Consider the following 25,592-nt stretch of genomic DNA (forward strand, 5'->3'; position numbering starts at 1 on the left):
GTTTATATATATATATATATATATATATATATATATATATATATATATATAATAGACATTTATTTAAAAAATACATTAAATAATGAAGTAAAGATTTAGTGAATACATACAGTATATGTAACAAAAGTTGAGCTATGGCATTGAATGGCTTTCTTGAGATCTGATAATAATGTCCATTAATATTGCATCTGTAATTCTATATCAGCATTAGGTTCATTCCACAGATAAACAAACAAATAGGTAACACCTAGCCTGACTACGTCAGACGTCATACTTCCGCTCAATTTCAGTTTGTTTCTGTACCAAGGGGGTAATCCATCAGCCAGAAGTTGAAGCCTCGCAGGAGCTGCCATTGTAGAAGAACCTCACCTGCTGTTAGCATTCCATTCATTTTGGCATCACTTTGACAGTGAATAACTCTACATCTGAGGCTTCCAAAGACTCCATTTGTCCATTATTTATTTCTAAAAAAACACAACAATGTATAAAAGGCTCCATTACCTTGTATCTTACATTATGGCCCTGTAGAAGCAGTTTTTGTAAGAAAATAGGCTAACGATTGCGTCATAACGAATCGACTCTCCGTCTCACAGTACAGAAATTACCTTATAGACAGGAGGAGAAGCTCGCCAGCAATCGGGGGGACATGGCTGCATAAAGTCCGATAAAGTCGAGGGATAAGCCCATAGAGAATCATGGACAGCTAATACTCACTCTCTCCGTCTCTGTGAGATTTGAAAGGGAATTATTCAGATTTTACTCAGTACAGCTAATAGAACACATACAGGTTGCTCACGTTACAGGCTCAGTTTGAGCTTGCACAGTACGCCTGGCGATCAGCTTTTAACAGGCTTCAATGTTCTCCATTAAAATCAATGGGGTCGCTCTGTCCATTTCTTTTACTCTCTATGTGCTCTACTCAGTCTGAGAGAGCGACCTATTTCTCAGTTTTCCTCCGGCCTGAAAACAGCCGGCCAATCAACGAACCCAGGGCGGGCTGAGAGCCGTGACGTAGACGCTAAGCGGCGAGTTAAAGATTGTATTTTAAGTTAGGGAAGTCGAAAACGACCCCGGATATGGAGATACAGAATGCAATTCGCTCTGTTGTGGAGAATTTTCCCGGCATTTGCAAACTGAAGCCCGAACAAGAAGGGTGTTTGTTAAACATTTTGAATGGAGGTGATGTTTAAGTTAAGTTATGTTTAAGGAGAAGAGAGCTGATTGCGTTATGTGCTTGGCTTACGGGTAAACAATGATTTTATACTTCAGACAAGCGCCCTCCACGAGAAAGAAAACACTTTTCAATTATGCCATTCCAGACTCTGTCTACGAAGCAAAGCACAGGAGGATTAAAAGACACGGTCCCCTCGTAACTTCTGCATGCTGCAAAGATCTGTCCTCTGGAGATGGAGAGAAGAGCGTGAATGTATTTCACACTCACTGGCACCATGAATCATTCTTACCCTGAGACTAGCATGTTAGTTGACATGTGAGGTATTAAATGCTCCTCTCATGTACCCCTGTAGTATGGACTCCACTATATCAGTCGTCTCTCCTCTGTACCGTAGTTCTCTTCAGGCTGAAACAGCGAGTGCATACTCTCTCCTGGAGTTCATCAAGGTCAGCACTCCTTTATTTCCAGCGCTGCAATATCTCCAGCTGGAGCACGTCCTAATGGGTTTTTGGGGGTTTTGCTCATTTTTAGCTGTACTACAGATAGAACTAACAGGAAAGGACGAGAGCTATCGACCACAACCTTGTTTGTGTTTTATTTATCTAGACGAATGAAAGTACTTTTAGGCTGGTAAAAAAAAAAAAAAAAAGTGAGTGCTCTAGTCATGTCCCGAAAGTATTAGACGGAGAAGTCAATTTGTCTCTCGGTTTATTCAGTTCACTCTGCAGCCATTATCAGATTCAGGTGTGTCTGGATATGCAGCACTACAACTTCAGTTCTGCACTGGACACCACCATGATTGTTGACCTTTCGATTTTATTTGAGGATGTCTTTTAATCTCTAAATTAATTTATGAATTTGAATTGCATTTTGATGGATGGATGGATGGATGAATGGAATGGATGAATGGATGGATGTATATTGAGTTCAGATAATCTAATCTCTCTAGAGAACCTTGACCCCTGTGACCTTTAAGCAGATAATTGCATTTAACAGGTAAGTTCAAAAGCCCTGCTTGAAGCTCAATAATCACTTCCTGTATCCCCTATGACCAAAAAAAAAAAAAAAAAAAAGCTTATTTCAAGGGGACCTTCCTCTGTGTTCATTCCAACAAAACTGCTGTAAAATAATTGTGGCTTGTGAATACGTTTATCTGTGGAAGGTAATAGTGTTGTGTAACAGAAAGGTCTACTGATTGTTATTCGTGGATGACTGTACCCCATCCCACCGGTGCAGAAAATTGAAGCTCCTAAATAAATTTGCTCCTAAAGCAGGATTAGGCTCACCGTTTCTCCATTTTAATGAGGCTGAATCAATGGAGCATTTCGTCCATATAAATCCCCATTGGCTTGCTCGAAACCGTTTCTTCAAACTTAAAATCTCCAGGCCTATTAGTTTGCTGCCCGTGAGCTGCAATCAGTGCCGGGGAAGGGCTTTGATACGTCCCTGCCTTGCTGTGCAGCTACCTCTCAGCGCTCTTCTTTCTTTTTCTGTCTGATTTACAGCACATTACGTACCTCCTCACCCGCCCCTTTTCACTCAGCCCACATTACTAGACGCATCTCTATCTGGCCCCACTGCAACTGTATTTATGCAACACGTAACAGACTAATGTCGTTCATCTGTCCGCCTAGATGAAGATGTGCCAGAAGACTCAGTGGAGGTGTTAAACAATAGGAAAGCTCTCTGATTGGGTAATTGGTTTACTCATGTGTTGCAGTAAAGAGCCCCATGACGTGCTCTAAACGCTCACAAAATCATGATCAATGAAAATGGCATGCTGAGGGTGAAATTCTGGGGATGGAATGATGTTAGTAGTCTTTTTTGTTTTGAGATGTTCTAAAGAATTGCTAAAACAAGAAATAAATGGTTTTCTTTCCGTTTCTGTTCCCTCATTCACAGCTGAGAGAGACAATCACTACAACCTGACATCGTTGCTGGTTCAGCCCATCTCTGCCTCCTTAGCGAAAATGCTGCTCTCTGCCCCCGCCATGGGTCAGGGAAGACCCTGTGTCGCTATGAGCATGCCCTCAGCCGCAGGTAAGACCTCGATGCCTGCTGCACTTACACTATACTGCGCTATACTATACTATACTATACTATACTATATAGACTTACAGCAGTGTTTTTAAATGTTGGTACATTATAGACCAGGGCTAATTGTTACAGTGAGTAGTTATTGTTGATCCATTTTTCCATTTTTTTTTATTTTTTATTGTTGATCCATTTCAAGATGAAACAGAGAGTATACAGTATATAATAAGTAAGCAGTAAGGTACGAGAGGCTGTGCTGTATCGTGAATAAGTAACGGCTGAGGGCGTTGTTAGGCACAACACGAAGCATAAGTAACCCCTTCAGCCGTTACTTATTCGCGATACAGCACTTGCCTCGAGTACCTCATTGCTCTTATAAAATGGTTGCCACACAATATTAAAGTAAAAAACAATGTATTAGTGCAACTTTCTTGAAGTAAAATCACTGAAAGCCTTCCTTCCGCTAGAAAAAATAGTCCCTGAGCGGGAACAGCAACAACGTTCCAATGTGTAAAATGCATGAAAGCTCAAATAAAAACAACATAGAACCACAGTGTTGCGCAGCGATCAATAGAACCGTTGGGTGAAGCGGTCATAGCCATGTTTTATTGTAAATAAAGCACAGCTCTTGACCAATCAGAATCAAGGATTCAAACTAACCGTTTTATAATGACAAATACCTCTCATCTATCCCTCAATTGTTAACCTTTCAATTGCTCAGGGATTGTTCCCAAATGTGTGGAAGTTGGCTGCAGTCTTTTCTGTGTTCAAAGGAGGTGATTGTTTGTCCATCTGCAACTATAGACCTATTAGTATCCTGCTGGTGGTTTCCAATGTGGTCGAAAAACTTGTCTCAGAACAAATGATAAATCATTTAAATATCAGTTCCCACTCTCTACATCCATATCAATTTGGCTTCAGTGTTAATCATTCAACAGAAACAGCCAATCGCTATGTCGTTGACAAAGTCAAGTCACAGTTGGATTGAGGAGAGGTTGTTGGTGCTGTTTTTCTAAGTTTTAAAAAAGAATTTGACACCATTAATCATGGAGTTCTTTTATCTAAGTTAAAAACTTTTAATTTTGATAGTCACTAATAAATGGGTTGAATCTTATTTAACACACCAGAATCGTTGGAGTTTGGAATCATCAATCAGGTGTAATTTCCTTATCTCTTTAGGTATCCCACAGGGCTCTATTTTGGGTCCGCTTTTATTTTATTTGTATGTAAATGACTTGCCAAATGTCAAGTCAAGTCAAGTCACATTTATTTATATAGCGCTTTTCACAATACAGATTGTATCAAAGCAGCTTCACAGTGATAACATGTAAGTAGCACAACACAGATCAACAACATTGCTAAACACTAAATAAATAACCCCAACTGAGCAAGCTCAAAGCAAGCCAAAAGCAAGGCGACAGTGGCAAGGAACCAAACTCCATCAGATTGGATGGAGAAAAAACCTTGGGAGAACCCAGGCTCAGTCGGGGGCCAGTTCTCCTCTGGCTTACATTCATATTGTTTAAATATAAATATTAAATATAAATATTGTTTATGAATCAAACGGCGCCATAACATATCGCAGGCGTTGAGTCGTCTCATCACAGGCGTTGAGTCGTCTCATCACAGGCGTTGGGGCATCCGAAATCTCCGTGAGAGGCTGGACACAAAACTGGACCTGACGAACGCCATTTTTCTCGGGACAAGCGTCCCGAGATAACAGCAGAAAGGCAGATGGGAAATAATTAGCATAGCTGATGTTCATAATAATTTCCGTTATAACTCACAAACTCTCCGTAACCTGAACTCTCCGCAACCCAACCATACGCGCCGACCCGTTTGTCTGTCGAGGCTGTCGAGCCCCACTGGTGCGTTAAGCAGTTTCAGTGGCAAACGGTTCCGTATGGCATAACAGAGGACTAGAAGGTAAGCATTATGTGAATGCTTGACTAAAGAGATGCGTCTTTAATCTAGTTTTGAACTGTGTCAGCGAGTCAGAGGCTCGCACCGTATCGGGAAGGCCATTCCAGAGTTTTGGAGCTAAATGCGAGAACGCCCTCCCTCCTTTACTGGACTTCGATATCCTAGGAATGACCAGAAGCCTTGAATTTAGTGATCTTAAGGAACGCGGTGGATTGTAGGGCGAAAGAAGGTCCGTTAAGTACATAGGTGTTAAACCATTTAGGGCTTTATAGGTCAGTAGTAGTATTTTGTAGTTGATGCGGAACTTAATAGGTAACCAGTGTAGAGATGATAAAATCGGTGTTATATGATCATATTTTCTTGACCTAGTAAGAACTCTAGCAGCTGCATTTTGTACTAACTGTAGCAAATGTTTGTCCTAATGTCAAAAACCAAATGTACAGTGTGCAGATGACAGTAATCTTTGTACATGCTAACAGTCCAGCTCAAGCTACTGTTAAATCACAATTGTCTTCAATAGAAAGTTTTCAAAATTGTATGCATGTTTTTAAGTAAATCTAAAAGCCGCTGTGTAGAACCTGAAATAGTCGTAGCAGGGGAGAGACTACAAGTCATCTCAGATTTTAAATGTCTTTGAGTAAACATTGATACCAATCTTACTTTTAAATTACACACTGAGGTTTGTAATCACATTAATTACAACCTGGCAAATTGTAGATATGCCCGTAGCTCTGCATGTCAAAAAGGGCCGCTATGATGTTCATGCACTCCATGATTTTATCTCATATCACCTATAGCTTGTTTTCATATGACGTCACGCCACTGTGTTGCCATGGCGTGAAATACAAATGGAGAACAGGGAGTGATTTGCTGTATTTAGAAAGCACTATAACAAACTCAAAATGCCTGTGTTTTACTGTAAGTCATTTATAGCTACTTGAATCGATCAAACCACAAGGAGTTTTAATCATGTACCAAAAGTTGTTTTTCGTAAGGGGGGAAAATGCAAGAAATTGATCGAAAATATCTGGAAAAACGGCTTGCAAACCTATGTCTGCGGTCGGGAGGAGCCAAGTGGGAAAATGCGCGTGTGTGTGTGTGTAACCTTAGTGATCACTTCGTCAAAGTAGGTGAGTTAATACAAATTAATTGACTGTTTGTGTAACGTGTAACGTTTCCGAACTTTGTAAAGTCAAAGTATGTCTGTAAGACAAGGTAGTTGCTGATATCTACAGCCTTGATGGCAGGAAAATATTTCAGTTCAGTTGAAAAATCGCTCCTCTTCATAACGTAAGGATCACGTCCAACATATGTTTGATTTTTTTGTTTATTTCTAATCTTGTAATAGCGTGTAAAGTAGTACAGTACGGACTTTCCTCCATCTCGTCTATTGCGCTCTTCACTCCCTGCCCTCTATCCGAATTCCGCGCGTCATTATAATCACGTGACTAAAACCCAGCTATTGTTTGACAACCTGGTCACAAGCTAGCAACAATACTCTCAAACCACTACTATCCCTATATAAGAAAACTCTTGATAGGAAATCCATATATTAGCATCATTGTCCTGTTTAAAAATTATACAATCTTATTGAATTTCGAAAACTTGATTATATATGCAGATCTCTGTCTTGTGTACAAAATTCTGCATGGACTGGCTCCTCCTGTATTGTGGCAGTTTATGAGCACAGCACCAATTGCTCTCAGATCTGCGAGGAGTGCAGCAAGAGTCCCATTGAGGAAGAGTGCACTTGGTCAAACAGCTTTTTCAGTAAGGGCTGCTCGTGAATGAAACCTCATTCCAACTCGCATTAGGAATTTTAAAATGTACGCTTCTTTTAAACATAACTTAAAGAAATGGTTAATAGATAGTCAGGACTGTTTACATTACACTTGACATGAAATCATACATGCCCTGTCTTCCTTGTCCTGCCTTTTTGTTTGTTTGCTTGCTTGTTTGTGCCTTTTGTGCTATGCCAATGTGGTTGGCTGGCTCATTGTGTTCTCTTGTTTAGATTATTGTTGTTGGTTATTGTCTTTTTTTTTTCTTTTTTTTTTTCTTGGTGTGACATATCAACATCTGTCCAGGGACAGATGTAAAATAGCCTATTGGCTAATTCTGGCACACATACATTTAATTATGTATTATTAGTGTGCATTGTCCCTGTTAAATAAACCTGAAATAAATAAATAAATAAATCTCTCTAAAATGCAAAACAGCTAGTTAGTATACATTTAGAAATGTAATGATTCTGATGTATATGATCTACTAGCTGAGGTGTAAAAAAAGAAAGGAAATCTGTCATTTCTTTCTTTCCTTTGGTATTTTAAAAATGCTTTAACTATTCAACTGTTGAATGACAATCATATGATTGCAGATTTTCATTATTTCAAGAAACCGATTGTACTTCCATCCTGTTAGTGTCTCTCATGCTTTGTGATATTCTCTTTTTCTTGCTTATGTGTGTTAATCCTTATGTCTCGACTAAGCTCTGAAACAGAATCTTTTGTGCCTGAGATATTCATTATTCTTCTCAGTCTCATGGTTCTTCTGGGGATTTAGCCATCAAAAGGAGCTCTGAGCACATGACGTCAGTGTTCCACCTGCTGGTGGCAGATGGTATCACACTTCTTTGGCCCTATAATAGAAGGTTGTGTGCTCAGAAAGCCAAGGCTGGTTGATTTATGCTCTGTGGTGCAGGTGTAACTCCCGAGTGTGGTAAATTACACAGGCTTTACACATCATCTTAAAGTTGCCCTCGCTATGGACGCCCATATCCAAGGCCATTACACACATCAGTCAACGGGTGCCCATGGGACCTAATCGAAACCATGAGAGTATAAGGCTGGTCAGCCATCTTACAGCACGCTCATGTAGACCTTTCAGGGAGGTCATATGTTACATTGAATGTGGTCACCGGAGCCACGGTGGATGTGCTGCAGGCTAAATAAAAATGACAGATGGAGGAGTTGACATGTATGAGAAGATTATTGAATTTAAGTGAACAGACCTCCAAGGAAAGGTCATTCAAGTGGGATGATGTTTTTTTTATCGACCAACAAAGAATGTACAAGTGTAGTTTTGCTCATTGACCTTCATCTGAGAGTAAAAGTCTTTCACATTTTCAAAATTAAAGTGAAGATGCCCAGTTTTTATGCAACTTTGTTATACAACTGTAAAAATTACTGGTATGTTTTCTGCATCCTTGAGATGCGTGATTATATCAACAGTCTCCTGTGCACATGTTGCTTTTGTTTGGAAATGCTTGTTTATACCGGAATGCATTTTAACACTCAATATTTAAAGTGTGTGAATGTCTTGAATTATGTAGCAACAGGTTTTAAATATTAAAACAACAGATATACTTTCCGAATTGCAGACAAAAACTGGTAGTCAAAAGTTAGTGGAATATGTTTATAGGATGAACTACACCTGTAATATATCTGTGAACTGACTAAAAATCACACTGAAATCAGTTTGTTAAACTAATTGAAACCAAATTTGTATGTTTTTTTTTATTTTATTTTTTTTATTTTTTTTTTTTATTTTTTATTTTTTTTATGGAACTAATTTTATTCAGTCATGATACATTCAATTGACCAAATGTGACAGTAAAGACATTTATAAAGATTTACACTCAACATTGATAATATTGGGTAATGCTTTTTGCGCACCAAATCTGCATATTAGAATGATTTCTGCTTCAATATCTGAAAGTGTGCTTACAGACAAGCATTACATATATGCTACATTTTAAATTAGACACAACATCAGTTTCTGTTTCAGTGATGAAATGATGAAGCACACTGTACAACATGCTACCATATGGAGGGAGATGTCTCTCTCTGCCTGCGCTGTCAGAAAAAAAAAAGAAAAAAAAAAGAAAAAGTTTTCTCACTGTTGGATTTCTGAGTTATGAGATACCAGTATGACAATTAGTGGCACTATGCCAGCGAATGCTTGTGATGTTTTCTGATGTGCGTGTATATTCAGACACTCGTGTGTGTGTAAGCTTCATCACATCGTAATATAGGTGTCAGAACTTGCCATTCTGTCCATATGGAACATGCACATGCGCGCACAATCGTTGTCACAGTCCGCCCCCACGTGTGAACGAAAAAACGCGCTGAGCTCTGAGTCGGCTCTCAGTCCCTCCCCTCGGCTGTGGATGTGTGTAAAGCCTCACATTTTAATAGGGGCTGTTAGTCTCTAATTCCTGCTATTGAGTCAAAATCGCTTCTTATCTTTGCATGGTCGCCCAGGAGACCCCGTCACTGTGGCTGAGCCATTGTCTTGGCTTGATAAGTAAAGGATTTACAGCCCCTGGGACAAAATGAAAGGAAATGAGCTTAAAGACAAATCTTCAAGTTTCAAAACACACATTAAAGGGTTAGTTTCACAATAAAGGAAACTAATGTCGTCATGTACTCACTGCCATGTTGTTCCAAACCTGTATGACTTTCTGTTCTGTGGAACAATAAATGGGTTCATTCAAGCTTCAAATGGACTCAAAAACACTTTACAGGTATCATAGAAGTGGTGCATATGACTCGTATATGCATTTCATATCTTCAGAATGCATATGATCAATTTTTGTTGAACAGACCTTTACTAATAATCCGGATCATTGAGTCATTAAGTTGAACGCAAGAGTTAGATCTGTCTGATTCATGAATGGATCATTTAGACTGGTTTTATGAACTTGATTCACCAATTTAAACAAAATCTGACTCGGGGGAAAAAAAAAAAAGAAAAAAAAAAACATTTCCAGTTCTCTAGTTCAATTTTATTTTGTTTGTGTCATTTTTTTATGCTTGAAAGATCCTATCTCCATAACTAACTAGTACAATTGTTCTCTTATTCCCCAGAAGACAGACAGGTTTGGAACAACACAAGTGTCTATGATTAATGTTTTTGGTAAACTTAAAAAAAAAAAATAAATACATATATATATATATATATATATATATATATATATACAGTATATAGTATTTAGAAAAATTTTAAATAAAACATGTTATGATGTAAAATGAATAATACATTCTAAAATTCTAGATTATTTCAAAGTAAGGGGATTTTTTTTTAAAAAAATATTGCTAAATTTAAGCATATTTTTGGATCTTAAATTGTGTGTGTATTATGATTTTTAATAAATAAGAAATGTTTCTGAAATATTTAAGTGTCTGCACTTACTTCAAAATAAGGTGACATAAATGCTGTCTAAAATTTGTGCTTTTTTTAAGTTAAAATTTTCACTTTTAAGTAATTTAGATAACACTAACACGAACTGCAAACAAGTGCGTAAAGAATTACGGTGTATGTTTCTGTAATTATAGCGTACTTCCATGTAGGTATAAGGGAATAATCTGTTAAGTTTTGGGTAATATAGGGGTAACAAGCAGATATACAACCTACAAAGAACTTTGTAAGTAAACCGAAATTACGGTGTACGTTTCTGTAATTATAGTGTACCTCCGTGTAGGTAAGGGAACAATATGTTACGTTTTTGGTAATAAAGGGGTAACAAGCAGATATACAAGCAAATTATTTATCATGTAATTATTTTAAAACTAACAGGTACCTATTCTGTTAATATATTCTGTTAATATATAAAAGGTATCATCACATTTCTGACAAAATATGTTCTTGTGCAATTTTACAGGGTGGCATAATTTTGACCTTAACAAATGCCAATAAATTATTATTTTTTTTTATCATGTGCTTACATACAGCCTTATATATATATATATATTCAAAATTCAAGTTCCAAAACACACATTCATTTTTAATTTTAAACAAATGCAGAGAGAAAAAGAGGCATTTTATTCTTAATATAATGGGAATAACTTAACATATTCCCTTACATGGAACTACGCTATAATTACAGAAACTTACACTGTAGTTTTTGGTGTACTTAGGCACTTGTTTGCGGGTCGTAAAATTAAGTGTTACCTAAAATTCTAAGTGAAAATTTTTACTTAATGTCACCTTATTTTGAAGTAAGTGCAGACACTTAAATATTTCAGTGAAATCATAATCATTAAAATCATAATATGCACACATAATTTAAGATCCAAATGTATGCTTAAATTTAGCAATTTTTTTAAAAAAAAATCCCCTTACTTATAGTGTAGTGTATAATTTTAGAATGTATTATTTATTTTACATCATAACATTTGTTTTTAATTTTCAAATTTACCCTGTAAAATTGCACAAGATCATATTTTGCCATAAAAGTGATAACTTTTATATACAACAGTGGTACAATTTTTGACTGGACTATATTAAAATAATAGGTACCTGTTAGTTTTAAAATAATTACATGATAAATAATTTGCTTGTAAATCTGCTTGTACTTTGCAGGTTGTATATCTGGTTGTTACCCCTTTATTACCCAAAACTTAACATATTGTTCCCTTATACCTACACGTAAGTACGCTATAATTACAGAAACGCACACCGTAATCTCGGTGCACTTACGCAGTTGTTTGCAGGTCGTAAAATAAAGTGTTACCGAATTGTATATAACTAACAAGAAAAAAATGCTAACTATAAGTACACATTTGGACCTTACATTATTTCATGGAGTATAAATCAAATAAGAAATAACTTTTCACTTAGATTTAGAAAATACATCATGGGCTCAACATTATCTGTGTATAAGTGTGTGTGTCACTGACCAGAACTTTGAACGCTACAACCTGTCTTCTGTCACCAGTCCAATGTCCAGCGATCAATGTTCGCCGAAAACCTGCAGTGGCAACACGAACGCCATCGATCCTGCAGCGAGGGAGGGCCGCCTCCCCCTGGCACTCTCCCACTCCTCCCGTTCTCTTCACGGTCTGAAAGCTTCCAGCCGTGACCCGCTCCAGCCTGGTCCCAAGCCTGCACCTCTCTTCCATTAACAGGATCAAACGCTTCGAAGCTAGTAATCTGTGCTCTATTGATTGGGCCGAGCTTTGACCACTCCAGAGGTTTCAAATCATTTGTTTCCATCTGTCTCCCCTCTTTCATTCCATTCCCTTTCAATTAAAGCTCACTGTATCAGTCCAACGTGCTCTAATTGCACCAGCGTCTCCCTGCCAGGGAAATGAGACATTAGCCTCAAAAGTACGTATACGAGCCACAAACTTTCCCACATCTTTTTGCAAGCTCTTGCGTTGTACCACCTATGTTTTGGAGACTGGTAATTCATTGTCAACGGCTTTGAAAAGATCTCGAATGTTTCTCTATTGTCCTCAAGGGTATTTATTCATTATTTTGTGTGAGTGTGTGTTTTGTTCCAGTGGATCAGGCGGCCAGATTCATCATCCATTTATTCACCGTAAAGAAATCTAATCGCGAGAGAGAGAGAGAGGGGAGGGGGGGTCCAAATACATTAGTATTTTCTACGAACGTCTGCGAGCTTGTGTTCCCTCTCCTCGCTGTGCTCCAGATGAAAACTCATAGTGTAATAAATTTCTATGCAATTACAGCTGGCTGGCAGAAAACTGTACGGAATAGCTTTATCGAAACACACCCGCTCCTTTAATTATGACGCTATTGATTGAGGTGTGTAGGTAACCCGTCCCATATCGGTTTTGGTCTCTCCATTTCCCACCTCATAAGAAATAAAACACACTCATGCGGTGATCTGAACTCTGAATTATGGTGTTATGGTATGAAATATGGCATGAAGTAATGCTCTGGATTTCAATAATAATAATTTACTTGTTGCGTGCTGCTTTTGTTAGGGCAGATAACTCAGCTGTAACTAAGCCTGGAAATATCTTACATTCATTCATCTTTGTCGTCCATTTTGAAGCCAAACTTTTGGTTTTCTGTGACGTAGTCTTTACATTTGCAAATTCTGTCACCAAGCTGAAGCTGACTAAAATAGATGAGGTTTTGCCAATACTATGGCTTCAGTAAGAATGTGTTGAACTACAAACTAATAAGTAGCGTTATAGTACTCAAGACTGGTCTTGGTCTCGAGACTGGTCTTAAGACCATTTTTTGAAGGTCTTATTCTTGTATCGGTCTTAGACTTAGATAACTCAGGACTTAGACAACTGCGAGGATATCACCAAATTGCCTGTGCATTGTCTAATTTATTTGTTTACATAATTTATGTGATTTGATTTAAAACTTATTCCTAAAGTGATTACTTGTGTTACTGTGGTGCCGGGTTCAAAATCAATGCAGGATTGTCTCAAAAATGCCCAAAATTAATATAAATGCCCACAAAAAACAAGTTAAAAACGTACTTGTATGAGATCTTGTTTTTAAATAACATAGGACATAATTAACAACGCATTCTCATAGGGCGTCATCTAACTGACACTTTTGACCATGCGTCTAAATCTGACACACATGGCAACCTTTAGCGTCAGTTAGATGATACTCATCCTAGGGCGTCATCTAATTGACGCTTTTGACCATGCGTCTAAATCCGACGCACATGGCAACCTTTAGCATCAGTTAGATGACGTGGGTAGGGTTAGGGTTAGACCACTAGGAGGCGCATCTCATATTGACGCTAAAGGGTGCCATGTGTTGACGCATGGTCAAATGCGCAAAGTTAGATGATGCCTTGGGATGAGAACGGGCTGTAATTAAGCAATATCATAAGAGCAAGAGAGCTGGTTTCATGAATATGGGCATAATAGGAAATGTGACATTGATTTTATACGAACGTTCAATAAACAAGAAGTTAATATTAAGTGACACAATTAAGACATGTTGTTGCTTTTTCTGCAACGTGTTTCATTACTAATCAGCTGCTTTGAACAAATGGGTTGAATATTGATTCCGTGACTCACCCGTGTTTTGAATTTAGTTTCATATTTAAAAGTAGACAATTTTTCCATCACATTTCTATACATAATATTGATTAAAAAATAATAATAACATTATTTATGTAGGTGTACCAATTCAGATGCAACTTCTGTGCCACCTCTGCAACTCAAAGATTCATTTCTCAGACATTTAGACATTTCTCGGGCAGTAAATGCAGATCTTTTCGATAAATTTCAGGATTCCTGGTCTTGTCTTGGTCTTGAATCCATCTCGCCCTGTCTTGGTCATTATTGCATTGCATGACATCGTTTTCTAGAAGGGTGTTTGTAAATTTATAGTCACATAATAGTTGGATAATTCATAAAAAATAGAAGCATATAGAAAATGTTACAATTTAACAATGAAAGCACTGAATGATATACAGAAAAGTAAAGGGCCTGAATAAACCCCTTCAGGCTGATGCAAGACCCTATTCTTCACACCCTGATCACCCTGTCAGGGTTTATTCTGTGTTAACAACTTGCAGGATGTACATTATCTCTTACATAAACATTGATTAACAAGTCTAAATCAAAAATGATAATTTGAAACTCAACTGTACATACGTGAAACGAGAACAAACCTCAACTTTTATCTACTTTTGAGCTTTCATTTACTGTATTTGTTGTTAGTCACATTGATCGTTGTTTAATGTGAACAACAGCCTAAATTAGAGTCTACACACGTCATTTGAATTTATATTTTTAGATCATAATATCTGATTTATAGGTGTAAAGGGTCTCAAAGTTTTTGTCTCTGCATTTTTTTTTTCTAAATACCCCATATAACATTTTTAGGTAGGACATGGTGTACATATACCCCTGGTTGTGAATTAGCTTCCTCTCTGGTCCATAGATCATGTTCTTCATGGTGTATATATGCTCTTTTTTTGTACAGAATATACTTCTAAAGAACATCTTATTCAGGATCATTTATAAAACATGAGCCACTGCAGCTGTCGACTTCTTCATTCTTTTCAAGATCACTTGTTCACTTTGCTCACGCAGAGGCGCTCACCTCTCTCAATAGCCGGTAACCTCTCATACCTATTGATGATTAATGGGCAAATCTGTCACACCACGACCCGTGTGCACAGCAGCACTTTTAAACACTCCCTTAGAACTGCATATACGTCTTCTGCTCTTTACCCAAAGTCATTTGTGCTGTTGTCAGGGGTGATAAATGGAGTTTGGGGGACTGTGTGAAGCCAACAGAATTTGTTAGGTGAATTTAATTACTCGCAAATAATAATACAAAAAAAAAAAACAAACACATCTGTACACATCAGCGGCACTTACATCTTAGTACATTTGAGGTAGAAAATCTCATCTTTACTTTCTTCTGATATTCACATCTCCAGGAACTAATAAAAATAACTCCATACACCACACCCCAAGGCCGGCACATCTGTCTGCGATCCTGGGGGTTTCTTGAAAAAGAGTTTTTGAATTACATCTCTGTCTTAAACCAGGAGTACGTCCACTGCAGGGGTTCCACACCTCCACAATGGCTCATCGATGTCGCTGTAAGAGCAAGACTTAGCAAACAGTAGATAGAGTGGCTTGGGATGTGTACCAGGACCAGGTGTTTCTTCTTTTTATTTATAATCACTTCATCACACTGAGCCTTATGAGCGAACGGTGGTGGCACCTTTTTAAGCTGTGGCTTTGAGACTCCGATAGTGTACGCTCTTTCTACTTTAATGAGGGAGATTGTGCCAAGAACTTATTCCAACTGGAAAGAGGCTTCTCTCAGGGCCCAAAGCCTTGTCAGTATCTAAGGGTGTATTCACACCTGCCTTGTTTGGTTCGATTGAATCGAACTCTAGTTTGTTTGCCCCCTTGGTGCGGACCTTTTGGGCAGGTGTGAATACAGCAATCGAACTCGGGTGCGGACCAAACAACCGAACCGAGACCCAGCTGAAGAGGTGGTCTCGGTACGGTTCCAAACGAACTCTGGTACGGTTCATTTACGGTGTGAACATGAACCGACCCAATTGCAAGAAAGCACTGCGTCGAAAGAGAATATTGCGCGTCTTTCTGCACGTCTTTCTGCGCGTCGTGTGTGAATGTCTAATCGCGCAAAGATGCAAAAAAAATATCATTTGCGGTTCATAAAGCATTTGCAGTTCTCCACCTTTTGGTGGTGGTTGACGAGTTTCCCCCTTAAAGCGAGTGCCGAGAAAAATTCTATATAAATGTAATGAATTGAAGAGTTCAGATGCAAAAACCTCTAAAAGCCATTTGAAATTTTCTTCTAAAATGACCTTTTTTATCAAGCTTGTATATTTAAGTTCAGTAATTTCACTTAAATGACAATTAATTGGTAATCTTCATTGCCATTTAAGTGAAATTACTGAACTTAAATATACTAGCTTGATAAAAATGATAATTTTAGAAGAAAATTTCAAATGGCACTTAGAGGCTTTTGCATCTGAACTCTTCAATTATTATTATTATTATTAATGTGATGCGTTAATTTACGTTAAACTGGACAAACTTAATCGCAAGCGTTAACATTGACAGCACTTGTTAGTAGGCTACACAATAAGAATCTCATTATTTGAATGAGTGAACATAGCCCCTCTCTATGAATGAAAACTTTATACCTTCTCCGTCTTCTGTGCAGTGACACTTGTAATGCAAAATTGAGATGTTGCCCAGAGATAAAAAAAAAAAAAACAGTAGATGGTCGAATGAAAAGATGCACGAGAGACGAGAGTTGTCGTATTTCCCCGCGTTTATAGAGCCACTCAAACGTTACACTCGTCGTCTTCTCAAAATCCGAATTACAACTTCGTATAGATGACATTGTATCATATGATACTCATTAGTTTCTTCATATTGCGTTTGTACAGAATTAACACAAAATTAGTAAAAGAACAAATATTGCAGTATGAAATATATGGAAATATCTCCATGCTGAGCCTTTTTTGCACTTCCTGATTTCCCTTGAGAATCCTTGTCCAATGAATGGACGACCTTAGCACACGTGTGTTTGGTTTACAAATTTTGGTTCACTTGCAAAAAGAGCAGTGTGAAAGCGAACCGTACCAAAACAAAATAATAATAATTTATTTGGTCTGGACCAAAGCAAGTGAAGTATCGGACTTTCCTGGTGTGAATACACCCTAAAACACTGTTGTTGGTCTCATTCTTCGATTATTTCTGGAAGTGTTCCATATTCACTTAAAAATGCAATAAAGAACTCCTGTACTCAAGAAGCCAGGTGCTGTCCAAAGTAACTTTGATCATTTCCATCTAATTTACAATTTGACGTTTTTTTTTTCTAAACTTTCGATCAAAGTCATCCCAAATCCCCTCTGGTGTCCCTCAAGGATCAGTCTTGGGCCCTCTATTTATTATTTATCTACTTCCACTTGGAAGCATTTTCAGAAAATTTGGCATTCACTTTCACTGTTAAACCGATGACTCCCAGCTCTACAGATAGATGAAGCAGACATCTGTTTTACCTTCCTTTCTCTCTAATTGTCTATAATTTTCTTAAACTTAACTCATTTTCTGAAACTTAATAGCAGCAAAACATAAATTCTTCTCATAGGTTAAATTGAATCTGGCTAAAGTCTAATGGCTTCTCTGTGTATCGATTATTCTCCAGTCTCCCTCTCTAAGCAGTTCAAAAGCCTGGGTATTATCTTTGACAGTTCTCTTTCATTTGAAGCACACATTAACAATCTTACTCGGACAGCCTACTTCAATACATAGCATGAACGGTCTTCTTCCTGCCCTCTCAATGAGGAACACTACCATTATGGTCCATAAGGCTCTTCTCTATGGCCTTCCTTTTAAGTTTTTACCTAAACTTCAGTTAGTCCAGAACTCGGCTATTTGAATCATTTCCAGAACTTATTCGGTTGATCACATGTCCCCTGTGCTCCAACAACTGCAATGGCTCTCTGTTAAGTAATGTATTAAATTGAATATGTTGCTCCTTAATTATGAGGCACTTCGCAACTTGGCTCCTTATGTGTCTGATCTTATTTCCATATATACTCCAGTCCATACTCTTTGACTATCTTCTGCATGCACTTTAGTTCTCTCACGCATGCATATGTCTATCATGGGGTATCGAACTTTCAGCTTTCCTGCTCCTCATCTATGTGTGCAATTCACAATAATATGGTAATTTGTGGGGGATTGCGTCATGACAGGAGGAGCAGCACCAGGCTGGGAAGAGAATGATTTGTTATGATCATGGCTGCAGGCTAAAGAAGTTAATAAACTATAAGTTCCTGCAAGTAATGGACTCGAGAAAGAAAATGCGACAGTCTATGGAACTTGCTTCCACTGCATATCCGAAATTGTAACGCTCTTTCTGTTTTTAAGTCTCGTCTCAACTTTGTCTAAGAATTGTTTTTGGTGTTTTTAGGCTCACATTCAGGGCTTCTGTGTGTGTTTTTTAGGCCAAACTAATGGTCTTTTGTTGTTTTATATGTTCATTTGCTTAGAAGATGAAAAAGCCTAAATATAATATAATATAATATAATATAATATAATATAATATAATATAATATAATATAATATAATATAATATAATATAATATAATATAATATAATATAATTCAGTGTTTTTAAATACGAAACCCAGTTAACAGGTAATGTTCTCAGACCTTTGGCTGGATTTTTGGCAAGGTTCTCTCAAAGTTATGAACAAATGTTCTTCCAGTAATGGTAATAAACAAAGTTATCTAGACTTTAATAATGCTCTCAAAACAGTAGCACAAAGTGTTATTTATAATTTTTTAATGCTTTAGTTGGACCTACATCTAACATTTTACTACTAGTTTCAAATTGTTCAGAGAATATTCAAAAGTAACATTTACCAAATGTTTTCAGAATGATAAAAGTGAACGCCCCCCCATCTCATCTGATTTTTGCAGATTATTTTAATTTATTAACCGTATTATTATTTGTATTTTTTTTGTTGTTCAATTTTATGTAATACCTCCATTAAGTTTATTAATTTAATTAAATTATATATGAAGAGTTCAGATGCAAAAGCCTCTAAGTGCCATTTGAAATTTTCTTCTAGAATGATCATTTTTATCAAGCTTGTATATTTAAGTTCAGTAATTTCACTTAAATGGCAATGATAATTACCTATTAATTGTTATTTAAGTGAAATTATGATATACATCACTAAAGAAGAAAATTTCAAATGGCATTTAGAGGCTTTTGCATCTGAACTCTTCATATATATATATATATATATATATATATATATATATATATATATATATATATATATATATATATATATATAATTATATATATATAATATTGAATAATATTGAATTCAGTTACAATATTTTAAAATTGGAAAAACAATGGCACTTAATTTTTCCTTTTTCCTTTTGAATTGATTGAAGATACAACCAAAAGCTCTCCATATTTTTTTTTTTATTGCCATTTTCTAAGAGCTAGGTTTATAACTTTTTTTTTTTTTTGTATTTGTCAATATTTCATGTCCCTGACTAATTCTTTTGAAATTTCTGTTTGTTCCTCAGCAAGAAAAATAATAAATCTCACCATTGAAAACCAGGCATCTTTCAAGACAGTGCACAATGTTATTGGAACTCTCAAGGGCAAGACCAATCCAGGTAGGTCAGCACAAAACCAAGACAGCACTTATATAAACTGAATTATTATTTTTGTCATTGATGATGCAGGATTTTTTTTTATTATTATTATTATTTAAATGTCAAAATACATCACATTTTAACTGCACAATATTGCCAGTGTATCCCAAGCATTGTCCTAAACCGTGGTGCTCTTTGGTCTGACGTAACAAAGACACAATACTTTGTCACAGTGCTTTACTGTATTCGTTATAGAGTGAAACAGGAGTGCAATCTAAGCATTCTCTCCTTCATCCGCTGAAAAAGTGAGAGTCCGGGGGGCGAATAAAGCCAAATCTGAGCCCACGTGCTGAAACAGCCCTTTTTCTTCCGTGCGCTATGACAAACTAATCTCTTAAAACAACGTCTGCCACCACTGTCCAAATGCAGGTCACTCGGCTGCTGAAAATAGGCTTTTAATTACGGACCACTATTTTCACCTTCAGGATGATTTAGTAATACATCTGATGTAATGAAAACGTTTTAATCTCGAACCCCCCCCCACCCCCTGGCCGCATGACTGTAAAAGTCACTGTGTCTATGCATTTAAGCCCTCTGTGATTTACTTTCGAGATTTACAGCCCTCTTTTCCTGTCATAATTGGTCGCCCAGTCACTAAGTATTACAAATCATATGGAGGCGTCTCTTCTTCTTGACGTTTGTCTTTTTATAATGTGTTTACCTTTCATTTATCTGGCAGTTGGCTGTCTTGTTTATCATTTGATGTAATTTTAATAACTTCCCTTAAGACCGCTGTGGTATTCTTGAGTACAGGTGGGATGCAATGTTCTTTAGTTCTTGCCTCTTGTCAGTTCGATGAGTCTCTCTAGCTGTCAGTCAAAGGTGACCCAGTGCCGCTAATAGCTTACGGCTAATTACATAAGGAATTGCTTCTTTTCTGGTCTGGATGTGTGTGGGGGATTGTGTTTGAAGGCATTGTGTGTGTGTAAATCAGGAGAAAGTTTAACCTTGCTCTGGCCATGGGCATCATGTGTGTATACTTTACACAATACATACAGACTCTCTGCTGTGCATACAGTAACTGCTGATCTATGATCTATTTCCATTCCTCAAATCCTAATCTAAAGGAAGTTAACTTTAGAATAGTGGGTACAGACACCATTTGTGTGTGTGCTAGAGAAAATATCTTTATAAAATAGTTAAGTATGTGGATTAAAATAGCGTAACGTATCACTCTTAGAAAAAATGGTTCATTGGGGTTCTATATATGAAGAATAGGGTTCTTTACTCAACTCCAAAGAACCTTTTATGCTAAAAAAGGTTCCATAATGACAAGAAAGAACCCTTTTGGCTTCTTTATAGGCTGTTATTCATTCATATATTACATTATTCTGCTACATCTTGTAGTTGTAATTAAATTATTGTTTATTAAACTGTTGTAGTAACTTAATATCACATTTTAATCATACTGATTTTTGGAGGGGAAAAACTGAAATGGCACTCTTTGTGTGATATTGACTACATACAATTATATAAATATATACATTTTCTAATTCCCATATTTTGAATTTTGTGATCATTCACATGCATTCATAAATACTTTTTAGAGTCTTTATGTTTGTCAATAATATGAAATATTTAATCCAGAAAGGACAAAACAAATGATAATGAATGAACCCTAACCTTTTTCCTGGTTACAAAGAACCCTAAAGGGTTTTTATTATTGAACCCTTATAAAGGGTTCTGGATAGCGGTTCCAAATATGTAGCGCTGAAAGAGCCTTTTAAGGTTATATATAGAACCTTTTTTTCTAAGAGTGTAGCATTAAAAGCAATGAGAAGAGTAATCTAAGTAAACTACTATTCAAATGTTTGGGGTCAGTGAGGTTTTTTTAATGTTTTTAAAACAACCCTCTTATGCTCACCAGGGCTGCATTTGTTTGAAAAATTCAGTAATATTGTGAAATATCATTACAATATAAAATAACTATTTTCTATTTTAAAGGGTTACTTCACTGCTTGTAAAAATGCTTTCAACAAAACTTGGCTGCCTGACCAAAATTGGTGCTACCTGATTAGATAAAACAAGGATGTTGTTTTCCCTTTTGCCAAATAGGTGAAAACTTCAATAGCCACAGTGTACTGGCCATGTTGCTTTCCAAGGCTGCTCTCTCACCAGCCTGCTATGGATTTGTTTACCAGAGACAAAAGCTGTATTAAAAAAAAAAAAAAAAAAAAAACTCATTCACTATTCCCTTCAGTAGTCCACTAACATAGTCCCCTTGAAGGAGTGAATACAAATGTATAAACTGGCAGCTCCAGTAGTATTGAAAACATTTGTCTTTGTGAAAATGTTTTCAGAAAATGTTTTCAACAGTCATGGAAACTATGTACAAGTCTTATTTAAACAATTGAGTAATCAATTACAAAGGATTTATACCTGTATGATATTACACTGTACCCACATTGGTCCAGTTTGCAAAATGGATGAATTATTCAGCTGTGGGTGCCATCTTTTGGCGAGATGCAGGAATTCATTCTCCAGTGACTCTCACGGTGCGTTATGGGTATTCTCTAGCTGTAGAGTGTACATCGGTTCTGTATTTGGCACCCCTTTCCGCTGATTGGTCAACCAAAAGTCAAGCCATGCCGTCAAGCCGTGCCGCCTTCACTCACTCTCACCAGCTCAGAGACTTGGTTTGATTGGCAAGGTAGTTTGTGACGTGAGAAACACCAGTGATTTCAGACTGCGTTTTTTAGACTTTTTTTTCACTGCAGTTTTAAGGAGAAAATACAATTGACTTGTGCATTTGCAAATGGTTTGTCTTAAAGCATATTACAAATTTAAAAAAAGACACCACTAAACCTGATTTTCACCACAGAGGGACCTAAAGATGTTTCCTATGGAACATAAGAATCTAGAAGAATTTAAGAATTGGTTAAAAAAAAAAAAAAAAAAAAAAAAAACCTTAGTTTTCATACTCTGCACATAGTCTTTACCCTGCAGTTGATAGACCTTCCACCTTGTGTGAGCATTTTTGTTGGTGCGTGAATGTTTGCTTGTTTCTTGTTTGTGTGTAAGTGGTCCCGCTCTGTTTCCCCCTTTAGATCGATATGTACTGGTTGGCAGTCGTCATGGCAGCTGGTACGAGGGTGCGTTGGCGGACTGGAGTAACGGTTCTGCAGTCATGACTCAGATCATCGCCTCCATGACGGCTCAAACCCGTGCGGGCTGGCTGCCTGACCGCACCATCGTCTTCTGTTCCTGGGGTGGGACCTCATTGGGCAACATTGGCTCCTATGAGTGGGGGAAGGTAATTTTTAACTATTCCAACCCACAGGCTCTTTGGAAAAACATGCCTATGGTGACATTTCCGCTAAATGATATTTCATTGCTTCCTGACACATTTTGCAACTTTGAACAAATGAATGAGAGTGAAAAACCTTTTGAAAAAAGCATACCACCAGTGGCGTCAATTGCCCAAAAGCATGGCAAAAGGCACTCTAATGACGTCATTGTGTTTGTTATACAACAAACACAAACAATAGTGCATAAAACACCAACATTAAACATGTAGTACAGAAAAAAAAAGTAGTCAAATGGAATATTGCACTAATACGAAATAAACAGTTCTCACCCCCAAGGCATCACCTAACTGACGCCTTGGGAAGCATTTTGACCATGCTTCAATATCTGACGCTTTAGGCGCCCTTTAGCGTCAGTTAGATGACGCCCTAGGATCGCGTGTAACCCTACCCCAGACCTAAACCTACCCGCGACATCTAACTGACGCTTTTCCTTTAGCATCAGTTAGATGACGCCGTAGGATCGCGTCATGTAACTGACGCTAAAGGGCGCCTGAAGCGTCAAATATTGAAGCATAGTCAAAGGTGACGACTTGGGGTGAGAATGTGTTGAAATATATTGCACTAAACCTGCTAGTTGCAAAGTGAAGACTGAAAAAGCACCTTACAGGACTGTATACTGTATGTACATGTATTAATGTTGCAGAGAGGGATCAGTGCATATTAGAGTTCATGATGGTGATGGCTGTGGGGAAGAAACTGTCCTTGAATCTTTCTGTCCTCGTTTTGATGGACTTGTAATGCCTGCATGATGGCAGCAGGTCAAACGATTTAAACCCGGGATTTGAGGAGTCCTTTAAAATGTTTTTAACCTATTGAGGCATCGAGGGTTGTACATGTCCTTCAGTGATGGAAAGGGGCATCCAATGATTCTCTTTGTGGTGTAAATTATCCTCTAAAGCCCCCTCTTATCTGCTTCAGAGCAACTAGCACACCACACTATGATACAATGATACCAGCAGCTTTTCACCCACGTTGTTTTTCCTGATAAGTCATAGGAAGTGTAGTCGCTGCCTATGGTTTTTTGATGACCACTGTAGTGTTTGCAGTCCCGGAGAGGTCAGCAGAGATAAAAAGTCCCCAGAAATTAAAAATGTTGGTCCATTCCAACACAGTCCTCATTGATATTATGGGGAAACAGATCCATCTCACGCTTCCTGAGTCTATGATGAGCTCCTTCGATTTTTTTGAGGTGTTTAGAGTCAGGTTGTTGACTGAACTCCATGATGTTATTTTCTGGACCTTGTCTCTATAAGAAGCCCAATCACTGCCGTGTTGTCCGTGTTTTTGATGATGGTGTTAAGGCCATTGCACACTGAGTACGAAATTTTCGTATGCGTATTTTCGTGTTCGTCAGCCTAAAAATTCGTCACGCATAGAAACCTTGCACACCGAGTCCGTTGCGTGTTTATTAAACCTTTGCGGGAAAAAACGCAAAAATACCAAATGGATTCGTCAAGCAGTGAGGATGATTTTTGCCCTCTCTCTTATTGAAAAGAGAAGAAAGAGAAAATATTACGTCCATCCAATCCTGAGATTGCGCCGAGAGGAAGGAGCGTTCCACCTTATCAAGGAGTTGCGAATTTATCCTGAGCGATTCAAAATTTACCTCAGAATGTCAGTGGGACAGTTTGATGCTTTGCTAGCGATTCTGGAGCCACATATTAAAAACAAGACCACCAATTTCCGTGAACCAATCGATTCTGAACGGAGACTGGCAGTGTGTCTGGTATGGACACAAACACCCACACCCGCGCGCGGCCCGGTGGAAGCGCTGGGCAGACAGAACAGCTAGGCTGTTATTGTGTATTGTGTATATATTGTGCCCAAATAATACATTAGTTATCGAATAGGCTGCTCAATCACACCTTATTCGATCCTAAATTTCAATCTGACTGAAAGGGGAGGTTTATTAATTTCATAATCCAATATAGAGAAGAGAACATAAACACTTGATCGAATTGAAAACCGAAACTGAAAGCACGGCGCATATGTGCAATGATTTGAGGACGAGCTCCCTCCTGCCCTGAATTGTCAAAAGACCTCTCAAAATGCTGGCTCTGGATGCGAAAAACGCAGAAAATCGAACCCGATCCGATTAATTTTATGACGAAAGTTTCGGAGGCGGTGTGCAAGCGTGACTGATATAACGTGAGGTTGAATTTTTTTTTTTTTTAACGTGTGAAAATTTCGGATGCGAATATCGTACGCAGTGTGCAATGGCCTTTACTGTGGTGGACTGTACTGCAGTCATAGGTGTAGAGGGAGTAAAGTAAAGGACTCAGCACACAGACTTGGGGAGAGCCAGTGCTAAGTTTCCCCTGTTATTCGGTAGAATTCGTTATTCGTTTTGAAGCCATTATCTGTGCCTTTCGCGAACATGTTAGGCTAGGCTATTCAGTATTCGGTTATTCGCCACATCCGTAGATCCGTACGCAACATGACGGTAACAGTCCCACTTTCAACTAGCCTACATCAAACAAGTAGCCTACGTTCATGCACTTCAATGCTCAAAAATCTGAAGTTTCGTGATGTAGGAAAACTAACACTTTTATTTTAAATTATAAAAAGTCATTAAATTACCACTATAGCCAGCAGAATAGTGACAAGCAATCACTGTTATAACATTTAAATACCTATTTGTGTGTATTTTTGTACGGATGTAGGAATGTATGTAGTC

General features: G+C 37.7%; 1 protein-coding gene across 2 annotated transcripts in view; it reads left to right on the forward strand.

Annotated features, from left to right (window-relative positions):
* The window catches only part of naaladl2 (N-acetylated alpha-linked acidic dipeptidase like 2), a 368,062-nt gene that overhangs the window by 229,762 nt on the left and 112,708 nt on the right, over nucleotides 1-25,592 (forward strand). For both annotated transcript variants that reach the window (XM_089124954.1, XM_089124955.1), the window contains exons 6-8: nucleotides 3,077-3,214; nucleotides 19,476-19,568; nucleotides 22,655-22,860. In XM_089124954.1, the coding sequence (XP_088981080.1) occupies nucleotides 3,077-3,214; nucleotides 19,476-19,568; nucleotides 22,655-22,860 (437 nt within the window). The remainder of the gene's footprint in view (nucleotides 1-3,076; nucleotides 3,215-19,475; nucleotides 19,569-22,654; nucleotides 22,861-25,592) is intronic.

This window comes from Pimephales promelas, chromosome 21, assembly GCF_988280905.1.
Source record: "Pimephales promelas chromosome 21, fPimPro1.hap1.1, whole genome shotgun sequence".
Lineage (NCBI taxonomy): Eukaryota > Metazoa > Chordata > Actinopteri > Cypriniformes > Leuciscidae > Pimephales > Pimephales promelas.